Genomic DNA, 16,421 nt, shown 5'->3' on the forward strand with positions numbered 1-16,421 from the left:
GTTTGCTACGCAGCCAAGCCACGGGGTGTCACGTTCCCCGATCGGAGAATTTCAATTCTTGCTATTCCTGCTGTCGAAACTATCAGCCCGCGGTGTAACGAAACGCTGAAGGGTGAAAAAGGACGGCGATGATATCGACGGTGTGAGAAGAAACGCCGGATTTGTCGTTGACACGTCCCGTGAATGGGGGTTGGTTATGCAGGGCGTGTAAAGCTTGAAACGTTGCGCGACTGCAACGACTATTATACCCCTGGAACGTGCACGGACACACGCATATGCACAGAGCGGCGCGGCGTCCCGAATACACCGATGCATCCCCGCTCGCACACAGAAAAGCACTATTTGCGGCGAAAAGTTCGCCCCGGTGCCAGAACGGTGACTAAGAACACGTCGTTACCTTTGCAATTTGCGGCCGTCGTTGCTCGTGTGTTTACTCTTTCACTTTCCCCGCCAGCGAGGGCCAACGTTTTAGGCTGGTCGCTTTAAATCACCGTCTCTCGTCCCGTCTCATTTCGCCATCCCCTAGGCACGTCTATTTCCGGCTGAATTGGAGCGATTGTACCACCCGTTTTTCCGATTAGTCACGTGGATCGATTTTATCGACCCACTGTAACACATGCCTTGGCGATTTTTCGAATTTTCAATGTCGACGGGGATTTAGTGTGTGGGTATCAAGGGAGTAGGGTGTTGGGAAGTTGGCTGATGGAAGGAGAGGAAAGGATTTTTTTTTTAATTTTAAAGATCATCCTCGGGGGATTGTAGAAATTTTATTATTTGCCTCGACGTCAATTTTCATGCTACTGACCTACCCCCTGAGAATTCGACACATATCGACATAGTTAAAAATTACATGAATTAGTTATAGAAGAACATACAGTATTTGTGCACTAAGCCATCGATTTTTACATTAAGCATAACCACAGTAGGTAATGCAATTCCTTCGATCCCATCCCATTAATAATCACACCTTCAGCCTTCCTTTAACCCGGCGGGAGGCGCACCCCATATTGTAACACTGTTTGTCGCTACCGAGTCAAAAATACTCAAAATTGAAACGTAAAAAACCAGGGTTTCAGAATATTTCTTTTTTAACTTTGTAATTTTTACGTTAAAGTACAGTGTTTTAAGAATCAAACAAAATTTATGAAATATCTTAAAATCGTTATTAAAGTTCTTTAAAAAATTGTAACAAAAGCTCAAACAGTTTGCATACTTTCGCAACCAGCGCCTCTGTGGTAAATTTTACCCAGTAGTGCCTCCCGCCGAGTTAAGGGGCGATTCTCACCTTACTGCCCCAAAAGTAACTAACATTTAAGATTTTTTTTTAAAAAACAGTCATATTGGATTAAACTCTTTTGGGATATAAGCAGGCATCTTTAAACTTACAGAAAATATTTTTTTTATGTCGATCCTTCTTATTATTTATTAATTATTGTGGAATATTGTCCACCTATTCGACGATGTAACTCCTGTTGGCGGGATGTTTAGCACCTATCACAGTGATATGATTTAAAAAAAAAAATAGAAGTTTCTTAATGTTAGATACTTTACGCTGATATTTGTACACTTTAAAGTAAAAAAAAAAAATGAAAAATTGAAAGAGTTATAGCGTTTGAAAGAAAAAGTAAGTTTTTTCCTTAGAAATTTTTTTCATATTATTCCTTACATCGACGAAAAAGTATTATAAATAAAAACTAAAATTAAACTTTTCGGTCCAGTACCAGCGTAAATTATTTAAGAATATTTTCTTCTTTTTGCAATCAGATGGCTGTGACAGGTGCTACACCTGGCGCCAACATCGAAGAGGTTTACAATAATTAATTATTGATAAGAAGGATCGACATAAATAAAATATTTTCTGCAAGTTTAAAGATGCCTCCTTATATCCCAAAAGAGTTTAATACAACATTAACAATAGTGTCTTAAAAAAAAATCATAAATTTCGGGGGTTGTTACAGGAGAATCCCCCCTTAATCTTCCCCCTGAAATGTGACTTTTTTTTAAAAAATTCATCGAAGGAACTACCAGGAAATATTCCTAATCTACCGAGGAGTCAAACTATTCCATTCCTTGGGACATCAGTTGGACTTTGATCTGTCCGAAGAACAGGGAACTAAACAAAGCCCGAGCGAAATTCCTGCGCGTTGATTATTTCTCCGTTCGTGGACGAAAGCAGCCCCTCGAAAGAGCAGGGGGAATCCATTCGTCCACGAATTCCTGGTCAATTACGACGGCTGCTCGTCTTCGAGAGGGGCAACGGCGATTCCAGCGATTTCTTCGTCTCCGTCCAACCACCCACCCACTTCCACCCGACCGTTCTATCGGCGGAGATCTCATACATATTAATGGCGATCCGATCGATTTCTGGGCTGTGCTCGCTTCTTGCTCTGTTTAGGGACACCGACGGTTTCGGCGCATAAGCCCTTCCGCCGCCCACAATGGTTATTATGCCATTAACGTAATGAAGTTAGGCGGCGGTAAAGGTTCCAGTGGTCGGGCGTCGGGTCGTTCCAGATACGAAGAACGCGATAAAATAGGAATAGGACGCGCCTGATGGTATTCAGACGGCGGTTCTCGCGTATGTTCGCTGGTTAATTGTTCGTCGTTCGGTGTTCGTGCAACGATTCGAGAGCCATGTTCGCGCTTCTACTCCGCAATGTCTATAAATTTTGCTCCCAGGATATTGTTCATTAATGGCCAGGGAATGGGAACAGGAAAGTGTTAGAAAATTTAAAAACTGAAGATGATCGTGACGAGGAGGGGTTACTTGAGGGAGGAATGTCATCGAGTGTTGACAACTGGGGGACAGCTTAGGCCATCCGTGTGAGAACCGATTTTTACAGTGGAACTTGCAGGAATGAAGACGGAAATGCGAAACTGAAAGGAAACTTTTTATAATAAATACTTTTGTCTAAAAAAAACTCAGCGAAAATGACACGTGTTCGATAAAAAAAAGTAACATCGTAGGGAGTAGAGCTGTAATTATTCGACTATTCAAATATTCGAATCTCAAATTCGAATTCTATGGTATTCAAATATTCGAATATTCGTGACAGCCCTACTAGGGAGACCTGTCTAGTGAATGAATACTTAAGTTGCATGACTATGGAATGAACACCTAGCAAAATTAACAATAACAACAAGACTTATCTTGCACGTAATGAAGAACTCAAAAAAAAAAAACTTACAATCAGTTGAATAAAGAAGTACTGTGTAAATTTTGACGTGAAAAGAGCATGATAGGTGCCCATTTTTTGTATAATATGATCAGCGTTCATTCACTGAGGGTTCATTCACTGTATAGATCATCCTAATCTGGAGTAGGCGAATGTTTATTTGTAGCAAGCATGTTCCCTTGATTGATAAAGTGTTTCCAATTTTCTAATAAAAATTGCGAATGCAGTTAAACAGGACAATCTCGTGATCAGGGGCGGCTTTAGCATACTTGGCACCCCGGGCAAGGTTAACATAGCGCCCCTCCAAGGGCACGAAAATCAATTAGCAGAACGGATATAAATGAATAAACGCATACAGCGGCGCCCCTACAGATTTAGCGCCCCAGGCGGTCACCCTGCCTACCCCCCCCCCCCCTCTTAAAGCCGGCCCTGATCGTGATATGCACCGTGCAATGTTAAGGATTGAGTAAGGAGAAGGAATAGAAGAGAACTTTCTGTTGATCTTCACTAATGCACCGCGCTTATTGTTTATTGTTCCAGCACATGGATTGAAGCTTGGGGTAAACAATTTCTCTCATGGGTGGACTGTGTGTAACTACTATTAGATCGATTAAGTCGACATGCGAGGCGTATGGTTGATATGTTTAGGTGGCTCGGAACTGAACTCCCTGTGGCAACAACGTCATTGTTTACTGATTATATTTCTTGTGTCAACAATCGGGGATCGTACGTCAGAGCACTGAGCTCTAAACATACCTGGAGAGTGAACAGAGCAATGGCAGTCGGTCCGAGAAAGAGGGAAGGTAACGGGTGGACCTATCTCTGTCTTTCAACAGGCTATGGATGTATAGTGCATGTGAGTGAAGTTACCCGCGCACAACATACGTACATGACACAGATAGTACAGAGTGAGAGGGATAATACGAAGAAGGATGGTTCACCGCTTATCTTCTATTTCCCTCGGACCGCTGTCGCCTCTACTTCTTCCCACTGTTGTTCATTATCCAGGTACGTTTAGAGCTGAATGCGACAGAGTCTACGACTGCTTTTACTACTGTACAAGAGGTTGAACCTCCATATGCCACCGATTCTTCCCATTTATTACTAAACCCCTCTCCAAGAACAACCCTTAATATCCCCAACTACGTTTCGACACAAATTGAACGAAAAATAGAAACAATATAGGTGCATAAAGTTAGCTTTTCATATTTGCATCTCAAACACCAAATTATCTTCCTTAAAAGCATTAAAAAATCCCACCAAATACTGTAATTATTATCAATTACAAAAATTACAAGAAACCTCCAAGCGAAAGGGCGAAAGTAGTTCCTCAAATTTACACGTCAAATTACAGCTGTCCTTACTTCCAAGGTGTTGGAGAAATCGCTGTTTCAAATCTCGATTATGCCTACCCCCGAAATGCAAATCGTGCAGACCGAAACATTTCAGTTTAGGGTACGGGATAACAGATTGATTATCACGGCCGTCCCGGAAACGGAGCTAATGCAAACCGGCGAATTATTGCGTGCGGGGTCTAAAAAGAGCACCAAAGCGAATTGGGGCGAGCAAGCGCGGTTGGCCCCATAATTTACGCGAACACGATCTACCGTTGCTTTAATAGGTCACCCACTAATCAATTGTAATGATATAATATATCATTGGACACTCTGCCGCGTACTGTCTCATTAAAATGCTTATACGTCGGACGGGAAATACTGCGAATGACGACATTTCGCTGAGCCGCAGTGTCTAGCCCGCTATTAAGTAATGGCCAGTGACATATTTCTTAGTCGTTAGCGAGTTCCTGAAATGAAATCCTCCGACAAAATGCCGTGCGCGTGATTTCAATCTCGCCCTTCGACGATTAATTGCAAGTCACCCCATATTACGTCGCCAATAACCGTGTTCAGAATCTTCATGTCTACTTTCTAAATTTCCCATGAAATTACTCGAAGCTTCCCAAGATTTTTAATTTCTATCGCGTCAAGAAATTTACCTGCCATATCAATGAGAGAAAATAGAATTCTTGCATGGCGATTTTAAAAAAAGAACTTCACTCACTTGAACGTGACTCCACACTTTTGGCTTCGGACTGGATCTCGCGCTGTTGGTCGCGCTCGAGCTTGCAGAATTATTGGGGACACTGCTGGACGACGTTGTGGACTTGACGGACGGTTTTTGAGTTTTTTGAATCTGTGCTGTGACTGCCGTCGACGCGGCTGTGCGTTGCTGCTGCTGCTGCTGCTGTTGCGCGGATGTTTGCTGCTGTTGCTGTTGCTGCTGCTGTTGCGTCTGCTGCATGATCTGCTGAATGAGCTCCAGTTGCTGCTTGGTGAGGCCATCGTTGCTGGCACCGGGAGACGTTGCGCTCTGTAAAACACAATTATGAAACGTTAGTGGAAATTTCTTGTAATAAAGAGATAAATTATTCCAATAATACTACATGGTAACAGATCTGTATTCAATAAACAATTCGGTAACTTAAGGGGTCATTCTACTTTGGTCGGCCGAAAAATTAAGCTATCTGTAAAGATTCTTTTCTCAGTAAATAGAACATATAATGAAATAAATCTTTTTGGTATTATTAAGCTACTGTTATATTATAAAAAAATTAAAAGATTTCTTTTAATTTGTTTTAATGTTTTTTTTTACAGCGTCAATATGGTACTGCAATAATTCTTTTTAATTTTATTGTATAATATAAAAGTAACTTAATAAATACCAAACAGATTTATTTCATTATATGTTGCATTTACTGAGAAAAATATCTTTAAAAGTAGTTTAATTTGTCGGCAGTTCAAAGCAGAATGACCCCTTAATTCAAGAGTCCTTGCAGAAAACACTGTAAGAGTCAAAATTAAAAAAACCAAGTTTTTTTCAGAAAATGTTCTATGTGTCAATGGTAATATTATAGTAAAAAAAATTTATTTTCGGCACTCACACTATTTTCTACAAAGACTTCAATTTTCTTTCAGGACCGCATTCTTCTTAATCACCTGTTTCTAATTACGTAGCAAAGCGAGGAGAATCTTAAACACACGGCGTGTGTATTATCGATCGAGCGAAACGGCGGTGTGCACCCCATCCGCCAGTGTTCGCCCAGCTTTTCCCTTATTCAAGATATTCCATTCGCTTCCACGTTAACGACCAGCGTAATATTCGCGAAAGGACCAGACCATAACATTCGAGCACGCGCTGATCTCGCGCGTCGGTGCATCCTCGGAATGGCGTATATGCACGCACGTGTGACCCGGGATGACGCAGGAAAAACAATGAAACTTGTGCGGCAGATACGCGCGCACCTGTGCTGCCCTGTCGCGCGCTTTGTTTTACAGTTCAACAATCTCGTAGCGCGCTATCCCGCTCGTGCCAAGTGTTATTGCCAATTTTTCGATTGAACCCCCGGCGACACGGAAAAAAGGAGGACGAAGTACGCGCGGGGGTTGAACGATCGAGCCACACGGGACGTCCAATGCAATCTTATCGGTTCAAGTGCCCCTCTCCTCTGCAGAATTTAAAAAAAAATACTTCTCGTGAAAGTCGCAGCGTTTTTCGCGTAGCTATCGTCGAATGAGAATTTTCTCACTTTAAACGGAAGCACTAAGACAACGAGGTGTTTTTATTCGCTCTACACACCCTCATCTTCGCACAGCACATCGTTGCTGCCTCATTTGTCTGACATATATTAAATGAATGTTGCTCATGGATCCCATGTCCCTTTGCAGAAACCTCTTCGATGAATTGCCATCGTTACATCCACCAACTTTAAAATTCTGTAGGGTAACTTAGGGTAATATGTCACCGCAGGTAATGTGCCACTTCTCAATAATTTTTTAACTAATGCACAGATGCCGTTACCATTTGCACTAATTCTGTTCAATTTAGTGTAACTGCTAAGACGACAATAGATTTTGGCTTTTATCTTCTTTTATTTTCAGTAAATCCTGGTAAGTTATAAAAGTATCGTCTTGATCTAATTTCAGACTGTAACTAGAATGCAGATTATACATTTGTGTGAACGGTTATACAAAAAATCAATAGATTATGACAAAGTAGACTAACAAACAAATTTTACAACCTCTCGCACATCCGTTAACACTATGTACTTTGTGGAGAGATTTTCAATCCTTCCTTTTATGACCGTGTGGAGTAATATGCCACATGTTTGTCGGTATAATATGCGACAAACTAATATTTTTATAACTCTTTCGATTTAATGCCATCGAGTTATTTTTTCGTATTAGAACCATGCCTAAGAAGTATGTACTAACTTCAAACCGTGCTGTTTGGTCAGACGAAAGTTTAAAGGAAGCCATTCGAATGGTGAAGGAAGCTTGTACTACAATTTTGAGAATGTAGATATTTTTTATGACAATTCGACTGATGCAGAAAATGTGTAACTACTGTGCAAATTGTGAACTATATTATTACGATAAAAAAAGACCTACATATAACTGGGTAAAAACTACTTGTTGCAAAAAGTGGGTCCATGAAGACTGCGTAGAGACTGGGGACTGTTTAGTTTGTAAGAAATAGCTATTTTTTCAAATATATTTTACGTTTCATTGAGTTCAAATATTTGTTATTAGTTACTTATACCTTAAATAGTTTAAAACATTGTTGATTCTCCAAAATTTGAGTGATTAGTTCGCACTTCATAGCTCGTGGCATATCACCTCAGACCTTGTCGCATATTTACCCACCGCTTGGGTAATATGCCACTTTCGAAGACATTTGTATTTGTACGTTTCTCACTGAACTATAAAAGTTACATATCTTCGCTTATTGATCAACATACAGAATTAGTTACACTTTCAAACGGTTTTATCTATTTCCCTGTATCTACTTATACTTGCGAGATATCGCGTCTCAAAGTCGACTGTGGCATATTACCCCGAGTTACCCTATATCAGTTTCCAACAAGTTTTAATCTCAAGAAACTATAGAAATATTCCCTATTTCTCTGTCGGTCGCATTATGGTTTCGCGACAGAGCGCTATCACACCTGCAACGGAAATCAATGATTTCCATCAGGCGACGCCTCCGAAAGGAGTCGGACAACTTGCATGCGAAACGGCTCCCTGCGTTTCGGGAAATAAACGAAATATTTCAGGCGATAAATTCGGACGGGGACATTCAGTATACAAAACGAAAAATAGAAGAAACTCGCGAAGGACAATAAAAAAGGAGCAATATAAATGGGCAGGAAGAGAGGAAAAGGGCCGCGGGTACGCGCGCGCAATGGTACATAGGAAGAATGGCGGATGCGAGCAATGGTTGTGTCCTGGCTGATCGTTTTTCAACGGCACTATGGGAAAAAAGCGTAGGAGCGTGTACGGACCCGCGAAACGACGAATGCGAGTCATAACAAAGGGACAGGACGCGGATTTCACGATTTTTAATTAAGAGACGTTCCCTGTTGGATTACCACGGACACGCCCGGTCTGCCATTCACGCCGCCCGTCGCTTCCACCGCTCTTTCTGGACTCGCTTTCCTGAATTATTCGGGTGTGATCGCGGAAAGGGCGGCCATTCAATGCCTCCCTTTCGATAGAACCGTTCTGGTCATTAGGGATGACAGCACGATGAAAAAGTCTTGGACCAGTTGACGCGGAAGGAGACGCGCGGCTCACTGTTCGAAATAATCGAAATACGGTTGTTTAGGCACACCGCACAGCATGCCTTTGACATCGCGCTTTCAGCGCTTTCAATACTTTCAATACGAAATAGTGATAGAGAAATGCCCGAGTATTTTTCAACGCTCCCTCTGTATCTGCCATGTTTTTTTTTTCATTGTCACACAAAAATTCAGAAGAATAGTTCAAGATGCAATAAAACAGCCTGCCTAACCTCAAATTAATTTGTCGAACCGTTTTTGTACAAAAAAATCACAAAGAATTACCTATTTTTCGGCCCAACGAGGCACAATCTCCCCTTAAATTGTACCGGTAGGATCATACAAAAACAATCTAGAAGAAAAATTGGATGAGGCTAAAAAGAAAGTCACAACCAGAAAATCCAGAATAGCAAAGGAAACTCAGAAGAGGAAGAATATCGCTAAAACCAATAAACAAAAGAAAGAAAAGGAGAAGAAGACAATCAATGAAAATGAGAGCTGCTTTTGTAAATTGTGTCAAGAAAATAGACAGGAAAATATGACACAATGTACGCAGTGCAAAATGTGGGTACACGAGCTTTGAATTTAGGAACATTAATCCTAAATCGTACTTCTTCCATATTAAAAATAAATCGTTTTTATGAACAGAAGTTGACTATTTTTCGTTGCTTGAGTTTATAAAACTGTTTATTCTCTTAATAAACAGTTGATTACCACTAGCTTTGTTTAATTGTCCCTGTTATTTTTCACGTAATAAGCATTTGTCCTTAAAGGGTACGATTTAGGCAAGTTTACCCTAACATACCTATAATAATACATAGTAGTTCCGTTTCCCCTCTGTCCCGCCGTTTAAGAATATGTACCTACTTCCGTCCACTCGCCCCACCCATTACACGGCCCTGCGCTCAAAGTGGAGCAAACTAAACAACTGTAGACAAAAAGCCATTCGCTTAAAAGCATTTCGTATTCATTGATCCTCCTACGATATAAATTTAAAAGCATTAAACCGAACGAACGAGCCGGGGACGGGGCTAAAAAGACTGAGGGCCCGGCGTGTATATTAACGTCGTCCAAGCAATCCACCTTCGTTAAACGTGCCAGCCGGGGATTAGTAGATTTTTTTAAAACGCTCACAGCGGGCATTCGTTTTCGTTAACCCCGCGCGAAGTCTCCGCTCGCGCCGCATCGGTGACTTTATTCGCCGAGAATCCGTCGACCAATATAGCCGGATGAAAAAAAGGGGCCATCAATCCAGCCGACGCGAAATAATTGCGCCGCGGGACGATTCGCTAATCACTTTTACACGGGGCGCCAGCGAGCTCGCGTGCGACCGTCGAGGTTGCCGGCGACAGGGTGGAGCGGCGGACGTTGCAGCGCGAATCGGACCGTCGATTAAAATTGGATTTGTTAATTAGCGCTGGGAATGTGGCGGCGGTCGGTTCCCGATCCGACTCATACCTTATTAAACCTTCATTTCGTAATTCCCACGCTGCCATTTGTCATCGCTGTAATCAGTAGCCAGTTGTTTTCTGGCCGGGAGCCCGCGCGACGCGTGCACCGCATTTTTCTCGCCCCTCCCCAGCGCCGCGGAGGAAGACAGACGCGCGTGTGACGATCGTCCCCAATGACGTTAAGCCACGTTCCCGCGTGGACAGTACGGGGCGCGGGAGCGCGCTCGAAACACTTTAACCCTTAACTGGTATCCTGGGGTCGCTCGTGACCCCAAGCACCCAAAGTTCGATGTACAATTTTCAGTTGCCTAAGTTGGTAAACTGAATTTCTAATTAATTTTATAATAATAGTTTAACTTTCTACGCTTCTATTATTTTATACATTACCTAAGATGAAAATATTCATAGTGGTTGCTCTAGTGTCGACTTTACAAATTTCTGTGTCCTTTTTTATTTGGGGTCTGCCACGACCATACCAGTCACGTTTGCCAAAAACAGTATACCAGTTAAGGGTGAAAAGCAGCGGTTTTCGATTCGAAAGCATCAAAGGAGTATTTCAAATTTCTTTTCTATCTTATTGTTAGGTACACTTGCTCCTGCGCGCGAAGAGAATACTATCGACTGTTTTGAAGTTGAATAAGAATTGACTGATACCAGTGTATCCTTGTTCCTATTTTGACTCGGTTAATGAAAATAACTGTCACAGGTTCAAAGTATCAGCCCGCTGCTTTCCACGCTAATTCATTCCAATTCTCTTCCCTGTTTTTTGGCAATGAGGAGCGAAACCAAACGCCTACGGTTAACTAATACGTCCGGGTAAATATTAGGTAATTATAATTAAACATTTAGGAGGAACCAGGGACGGTCGGTTCAGTTGTATGAAGAATTAAACGCGCGAGATGATGTTTGCCTTCTAAATATGTCCGGTGTTTTCAGTCCCTTTAATTTTCAACTTGGAACAGAATGGTCGGGACGTTTGTGTGTTATTAATAGAGGATGGCCTGGGGCGTGTGTACGTGTCTCGGCTAAAAAGCAACGTGGAAATTTACGAATGATTACGGTTAAAAACAAAGCATTGAATTACTGCGCTTCAACCGCCATGGAACTTTTTCGAAACGCGATATTGTGTTCTTTCAGTGCGCGGCTCGACGGAACAAAGACAGAATTGTGATTGTTCTCGATTCAAACTGCTGCTTCATATAGATTTAAAAAAAAAAAAACACTGCACTGATGTAATAATCCAGCGTTACATCGAAAATCACATTGTACTTTCTTGATAAAGGCAATATTTTAATCGGGAGGATTTGCAGTAGCCGAAATGGTAAATTTCCTTTCTCAACGTGAAATGCTTGAATCCAAAATATTTATTTAAGCCCACAGATATTGTAATTCACTCAATGTATTTCGGTTGAAATATTTCAATAATCCCGTCGCTTAATTGTACGCACAACTTTTGCATCTTTTTCGCATTCGATTACACGGGGAGCTTCGACGTGGAAAAAGCACACCTGCGAATTCTAATTTCAATGCTGCGCATGGTGATTTTGTATCGTATGTAGATGCATATAACATGTGCATACCATTTAACCGTTGCAAAATTCGTACACCCTAACGGCACGAATCTTATCGTTTTTAATATCGAGCAGAAAATTTCACGCTTCTTAGTGTTTGTCCCATTTCTCTTTCCCCAGCCTCGTCCTGCACGTTCGCCGACCACTGGTTACTCGTAATCGCAACAAAATGGCCCAAGACACGCTCCGCGAGAAGAGGACATTTGTTAGCCACGAGCTCAAGGATGTTCGTTCTTCAAAACGTCTCCGAAAGTTCGGTGTTATCTCCCGTTGGACGGACGAGCTTCCCTGACAAATCGTCGCTTCCGACGATAGCAAAGCGGACGAAGAGCACTCGGACGCGCTTTCACCCTCTTGCAGACTTTCTTCGACCAACTCGCGCTCTACGCCCCTCTTTATGTACTAACATTTTCCCCTTTTGTTTCTTCCTGTTCTTTATAAAGAAGGAGGACCGCTTTTGTAATTATTCTTGACAGGCATACAATGGTGTCCATAGGTTTCGAATGACAGATTTAAATTATGGAAATGAAGTTTGAGGCTCTAAGTAGAACCTACATGTATAATGAAGCATTACGCGCATTTTGGTGCTTCTTTTCTTTCAATTCTGACATTTATAATACTTTATCACACATACCAAAGTACTCGACTGGGGGTCGATCTTAAATTACGTAGATAAGGCTTTTTGGGGGGGGGGGAGGGGGTCGCGAATTTCTTACGTTTTCTTACCGGGGGGGAGTCAGGTAGCGTCTTACGTAATATTTTTTAACCTAATTTTCAATAAATACAAATTCTATCATTAATGTTAAAGAAAAGCAGTATTTGTGTAAATTCCCCAAGACCAAGTTAAATGAATCATATAAACCTTTAAAAGAATTTTAATAACTAAAACAATTCAATGTAAAAGATATTACGTAACGAGGGGGTTGGAATATCAAATCTTAAGAATTCATATGCTGGGGGAGGGGGAGGGGAAGAAATCGCCAAAATTACTCTTACGTAATTTAAGCACGGCCCCCTGACTAGTAATTTTAAACTTTTTAGATGCTGCTTGATAAGTCGAATCCAAATCACAGATGGAGTATTAATAAAATTCAGAGTCGAGTGGAGTTATTACAAATGTAATCTAGGTAAATGTATAGAATACGATTTCTCAGCGTCTTCATATTCTATGCCCATTCCACACTTAAAACATTACGTAAAATCGTCCAGTGTAATTACTTATTGTTACAAAACGATCATAAAGATTAAGTCGCTATTGAAAGAGGAATGAAGAGCATCGCCAGTCAAAGTACCTAAGTACCTATAAAGCCGTCATAAAGATCAAAGTATCATTCACCAAAATTCCAGTAATTTCTCTTAAGAACCATCTCCCCCCTAAAAATGTTCAAAAATATCCAACAAAACAGAAACTAGAAGTATCAGTAAATCCACCGACAGAGAAGTATCTAAACAACTACCTAAACCGTACACAGTCCCTACAGTAACTTGACTAATCCGAACGAGGCTTTAAGTCAAGCTACTTGACTTCAATTCGCTTGAATTCAAGTAACTTGAAACCACCTTACCACTGTGAATCTGTTATTTACTTGACTTGAAATATCCTTTTAGGTTTCTTTCGCGTTTCAAGTGAAGCAGACACTCTTTCCACTTTACTTGCCTTGAAATACAACTTGACTAACGTGAATGAGGCTCTACACTTTTTACAGAATATCTGACAGAATCCTCAAACGTTTTCACAAGTCTCAATCAACAAGTCCATCCTTCTCATCCACAAATAGGCTACCAAAGCGCAAAAGCATACCCGATCCAAGTTTAAAAACGCTGCCAGAAGAATCACATTCACATGGCCCAAGCCACCTCTAGTTTTAATCGATCGAGCGCATTATCGTCGCAGATGCCGCGTATCGTTTCGCCGTCCTCCTTAATCCATTCTTCCCTTCGTTCGACACTTTCCGCCTCTCAGCGACGTCCACGATTCCAGAATCCATCGCGCTCACGCGAGGATCGCATTATTTTTCCGCCGGCCGCCCTCCGTCTCTCACGTCGCCACCACGATCGTTCATCAGCCGCCTTTCTCGAATGCGACCCACTTTTCTCGGCACCGTACCCTCTCGCGCTTACAATATTTTCGCTACCCTACCGTATATTATTTACAAGTGCACGCCGCCTGGTCTTCCTCCGGCCAGAACCGCCGCGCCGGTGGATCCTTCGTTTCGATTGTCCGCGAAAAAACAGCAACAGCAAGCTGCAATTATTCGCCAGTCGCCGCTGACGTTTTTGGCTGACGAGCGATCTTTATCGAGCCCCGTGTTCGCGAGCGTAAGTTGTCGTTGCGCAGCATTCGCCTGGCACCGTTTACAAGTGTAGCGAGATTTTCATGCCGTCGTCGGTTGCGTTCTTGTTTTTACAGTATTTGTTCTGTGGCCATTAATGACTGTTGTGTATTTGTTGGATGTGTTTGAGTATCTTTGCCTGGGTTTTATTGCGAGCAAGCTGCGTGTAACATTTACACTGCCGCGCAATAGTATTTGATCACTTGTTATAGGTATGTACGTTTGGTAACAGAGAAAATGGTACTTTTTCCCACATATTTGTGTGGGGTGTCGGGGAGCGCTAGGACAAAGCGAGTCGCGAGTAGAGCGGTAAATCGTAAAAACGTAATTAAGATAAGCAAGGGTTTGGTAAGCAGGAGGAAAGCGAGAAGGGTAAGAACGTGGGGGTCGAAATCGGGAGTTGCGTATTTGTCGTCCAGCAGTACTCTTGCTTGTTTTTTATTTGTGTATCAGAGTGTTATAATTACCACTTATGCATTCGTTTATTAAATTGTGTTTAAATATTAACACGGCTTCAATCATTTATTAAGACTACCAGCCTCGAAGATCAAGTCGATTTGATGATTTATTTAGAAATGTATACCGATAATCGTTTCAGTATTATCTTAACACAAAACGAGCTGCGGAAGGTGTTCACTGATTTGATTACGGTGCGCTTCTCGCACGTGTGTCGAGTGCGGCGACGAGTGAATTGTTTGTATAAATTTTCGAAAATGGTAGGCCAGAGTTCGACGTTATCGTGGCTACTGCATTACATGGTGTGCAGGTATAATGTAATTGCTCATAGGAGCGAAGGTGCGTAGCCTAACATTATTACGCCAGCGTTTATCGAGACGTAGTTTAATTAATTATGTTAACTAGGATGTTTAATGCCATGCTCGATAATAAATTACGTTGATAAATGGTAGTGCTACGTGTTAATACGTTCGCGACCTACAGCGAAGCGAATATTAATTTAGGAACCGACACCAAGAATATTTATTCATAATTCCCACACTCGTTTATGAAGTTTTAATTTCTCTCTGACTACCTATACGTAACAGTTGTACGAACTATCTGCGCACAGTGTAACTATAAATTTCAAGTAATTTCACACATAAGCTTGACTTGATCCTCTTCTTGATTATTTTCAAGATAAAGAACACTATAAAATCACAGAACACAAAACTACTTTCTTGCCAAATATAACCAATGCTGCATGACACTTGAATATATAAACACCACATAACATTCTATCCATTCCGTGACACACAACTAGCTGCATACGTGTGGCCAGTAGTATAGACACAAATTTGTCAGCCAGTCCATATCACGTACGTCCTTAATCCCTTAACACCCACCTCCGTCTCAAAATTCTACTCCCTAATATTACGAAGTTCGATAGTATAAAAAATAAACGCTCTTTTGAGAAGCAGTGCTCCATCAAAGTTTATAAACATTTCCTATATAGAAACAAAAAAGGTTGTATTTTTTTAAGGTTTTTTAAAATTGAATGCATCGTTAAGGGATTAAATTCCATTCCTATTTCCGTTTCCATTCGAAAGACGATCAAGATTCTCTTTCCCCAATAGAAGGTGCTAATGCGCGTTCCTTCGCGAGGCGTTTAATAGAAAACAATAAATAAAAGCATCTGTGAAAAGTCTTTCCTTGTAACGTCGGATACTGTAGCAGGCCTGCACAAGCAGGGAGGACGCGATATCCTAGATCGAATTCAAAGTTCGACGTGGCTGTAAGAGCCAGCCTATGGAGCGATCGAGAGGAGCTTCCACGCGACGGGAAATGGAAGTTTGAAAATGTATTCCAGCGTGAGTGACGCGTATGTTATTGTCGGGAGAGGCTGGCGTACGAGCATCCGGCGTGCAGGTAAACGAGCAGAGAGAGCGGAGACGCGTGCAAGACGCTTGGAAGCGCGATAGTTGTCTGAAAAATTCCTGCCCAGCTGTCTGGGGATCCTGACGTGTTTGGTAGCAGCGTTATCGGCGGCTGGGAAATGAAAGTCCACCTGAATTAATGTCGCGTGAATAATGGTGAAAGCAAAGTGAATACTATTCGAATAGTGTGTTGTGAAGTGGGTCAAAATTCGCTTACAAGATTTCACCCTGACAAATGAACCTAAAGAATTTGATTTATAATTCACACCATACTATTCGAATACTTAAATGTTCGAATTATATTCGCCAAATAATTGAGCAACTGAAGCTTCCGAATATTCGGATACCGAAAAATTCGACGAATAGTCCCACCCCTATTCTTGGGGCATTTTCGACAGAATT

The 16,421-nt window shown here is 41.6% G+C and overlaps 1 protein-coding gene across 11 annotated transcripts in view; it reads right to left on the reverse strand.

The window, feature by feature from the left end:
• LOC143368432 (uncharacterized) overlaps window positions 1-16,421 on the reverse strand; it is a 539,066-nt gene that overhangs the window by 67,642 nt on the left and 455,003 nt on the right. For all 11 annotated transcript variants that reach the window (XR_013085235.1, XM_076811154.1, XM_076811153.1 and 8 more), the window contains one exon: window positions 5,238-5,546. Coding sequence is in view for 10 of the 11 variants with exons in the window: in XM_076811154.1 (XP_076667269.1) it covers window positions 5,238-5,546 (309 nt within the window). In the remaining variant the exon portion in view is untranslated. The remainder of the gene's footprint in view (window positions 1-5,237; window positions 5,547-16,421) is intronic.

The sequence above is a fragment of the Andrena cerasifolii genome, chromosome 4 (assembly GCF_050908995.1).
Source record: "Andrena cerasifolii isolate SP2316 chromosome 4, iyAndCera1_principal, whole genome shotgun sequence".
Lineage (NCBI taxonomy): Eukaryota > Metazoa > Arthropoda > Insecta > Hymenoptera > Andrenidae > Andrena > Andrena cerasifolii.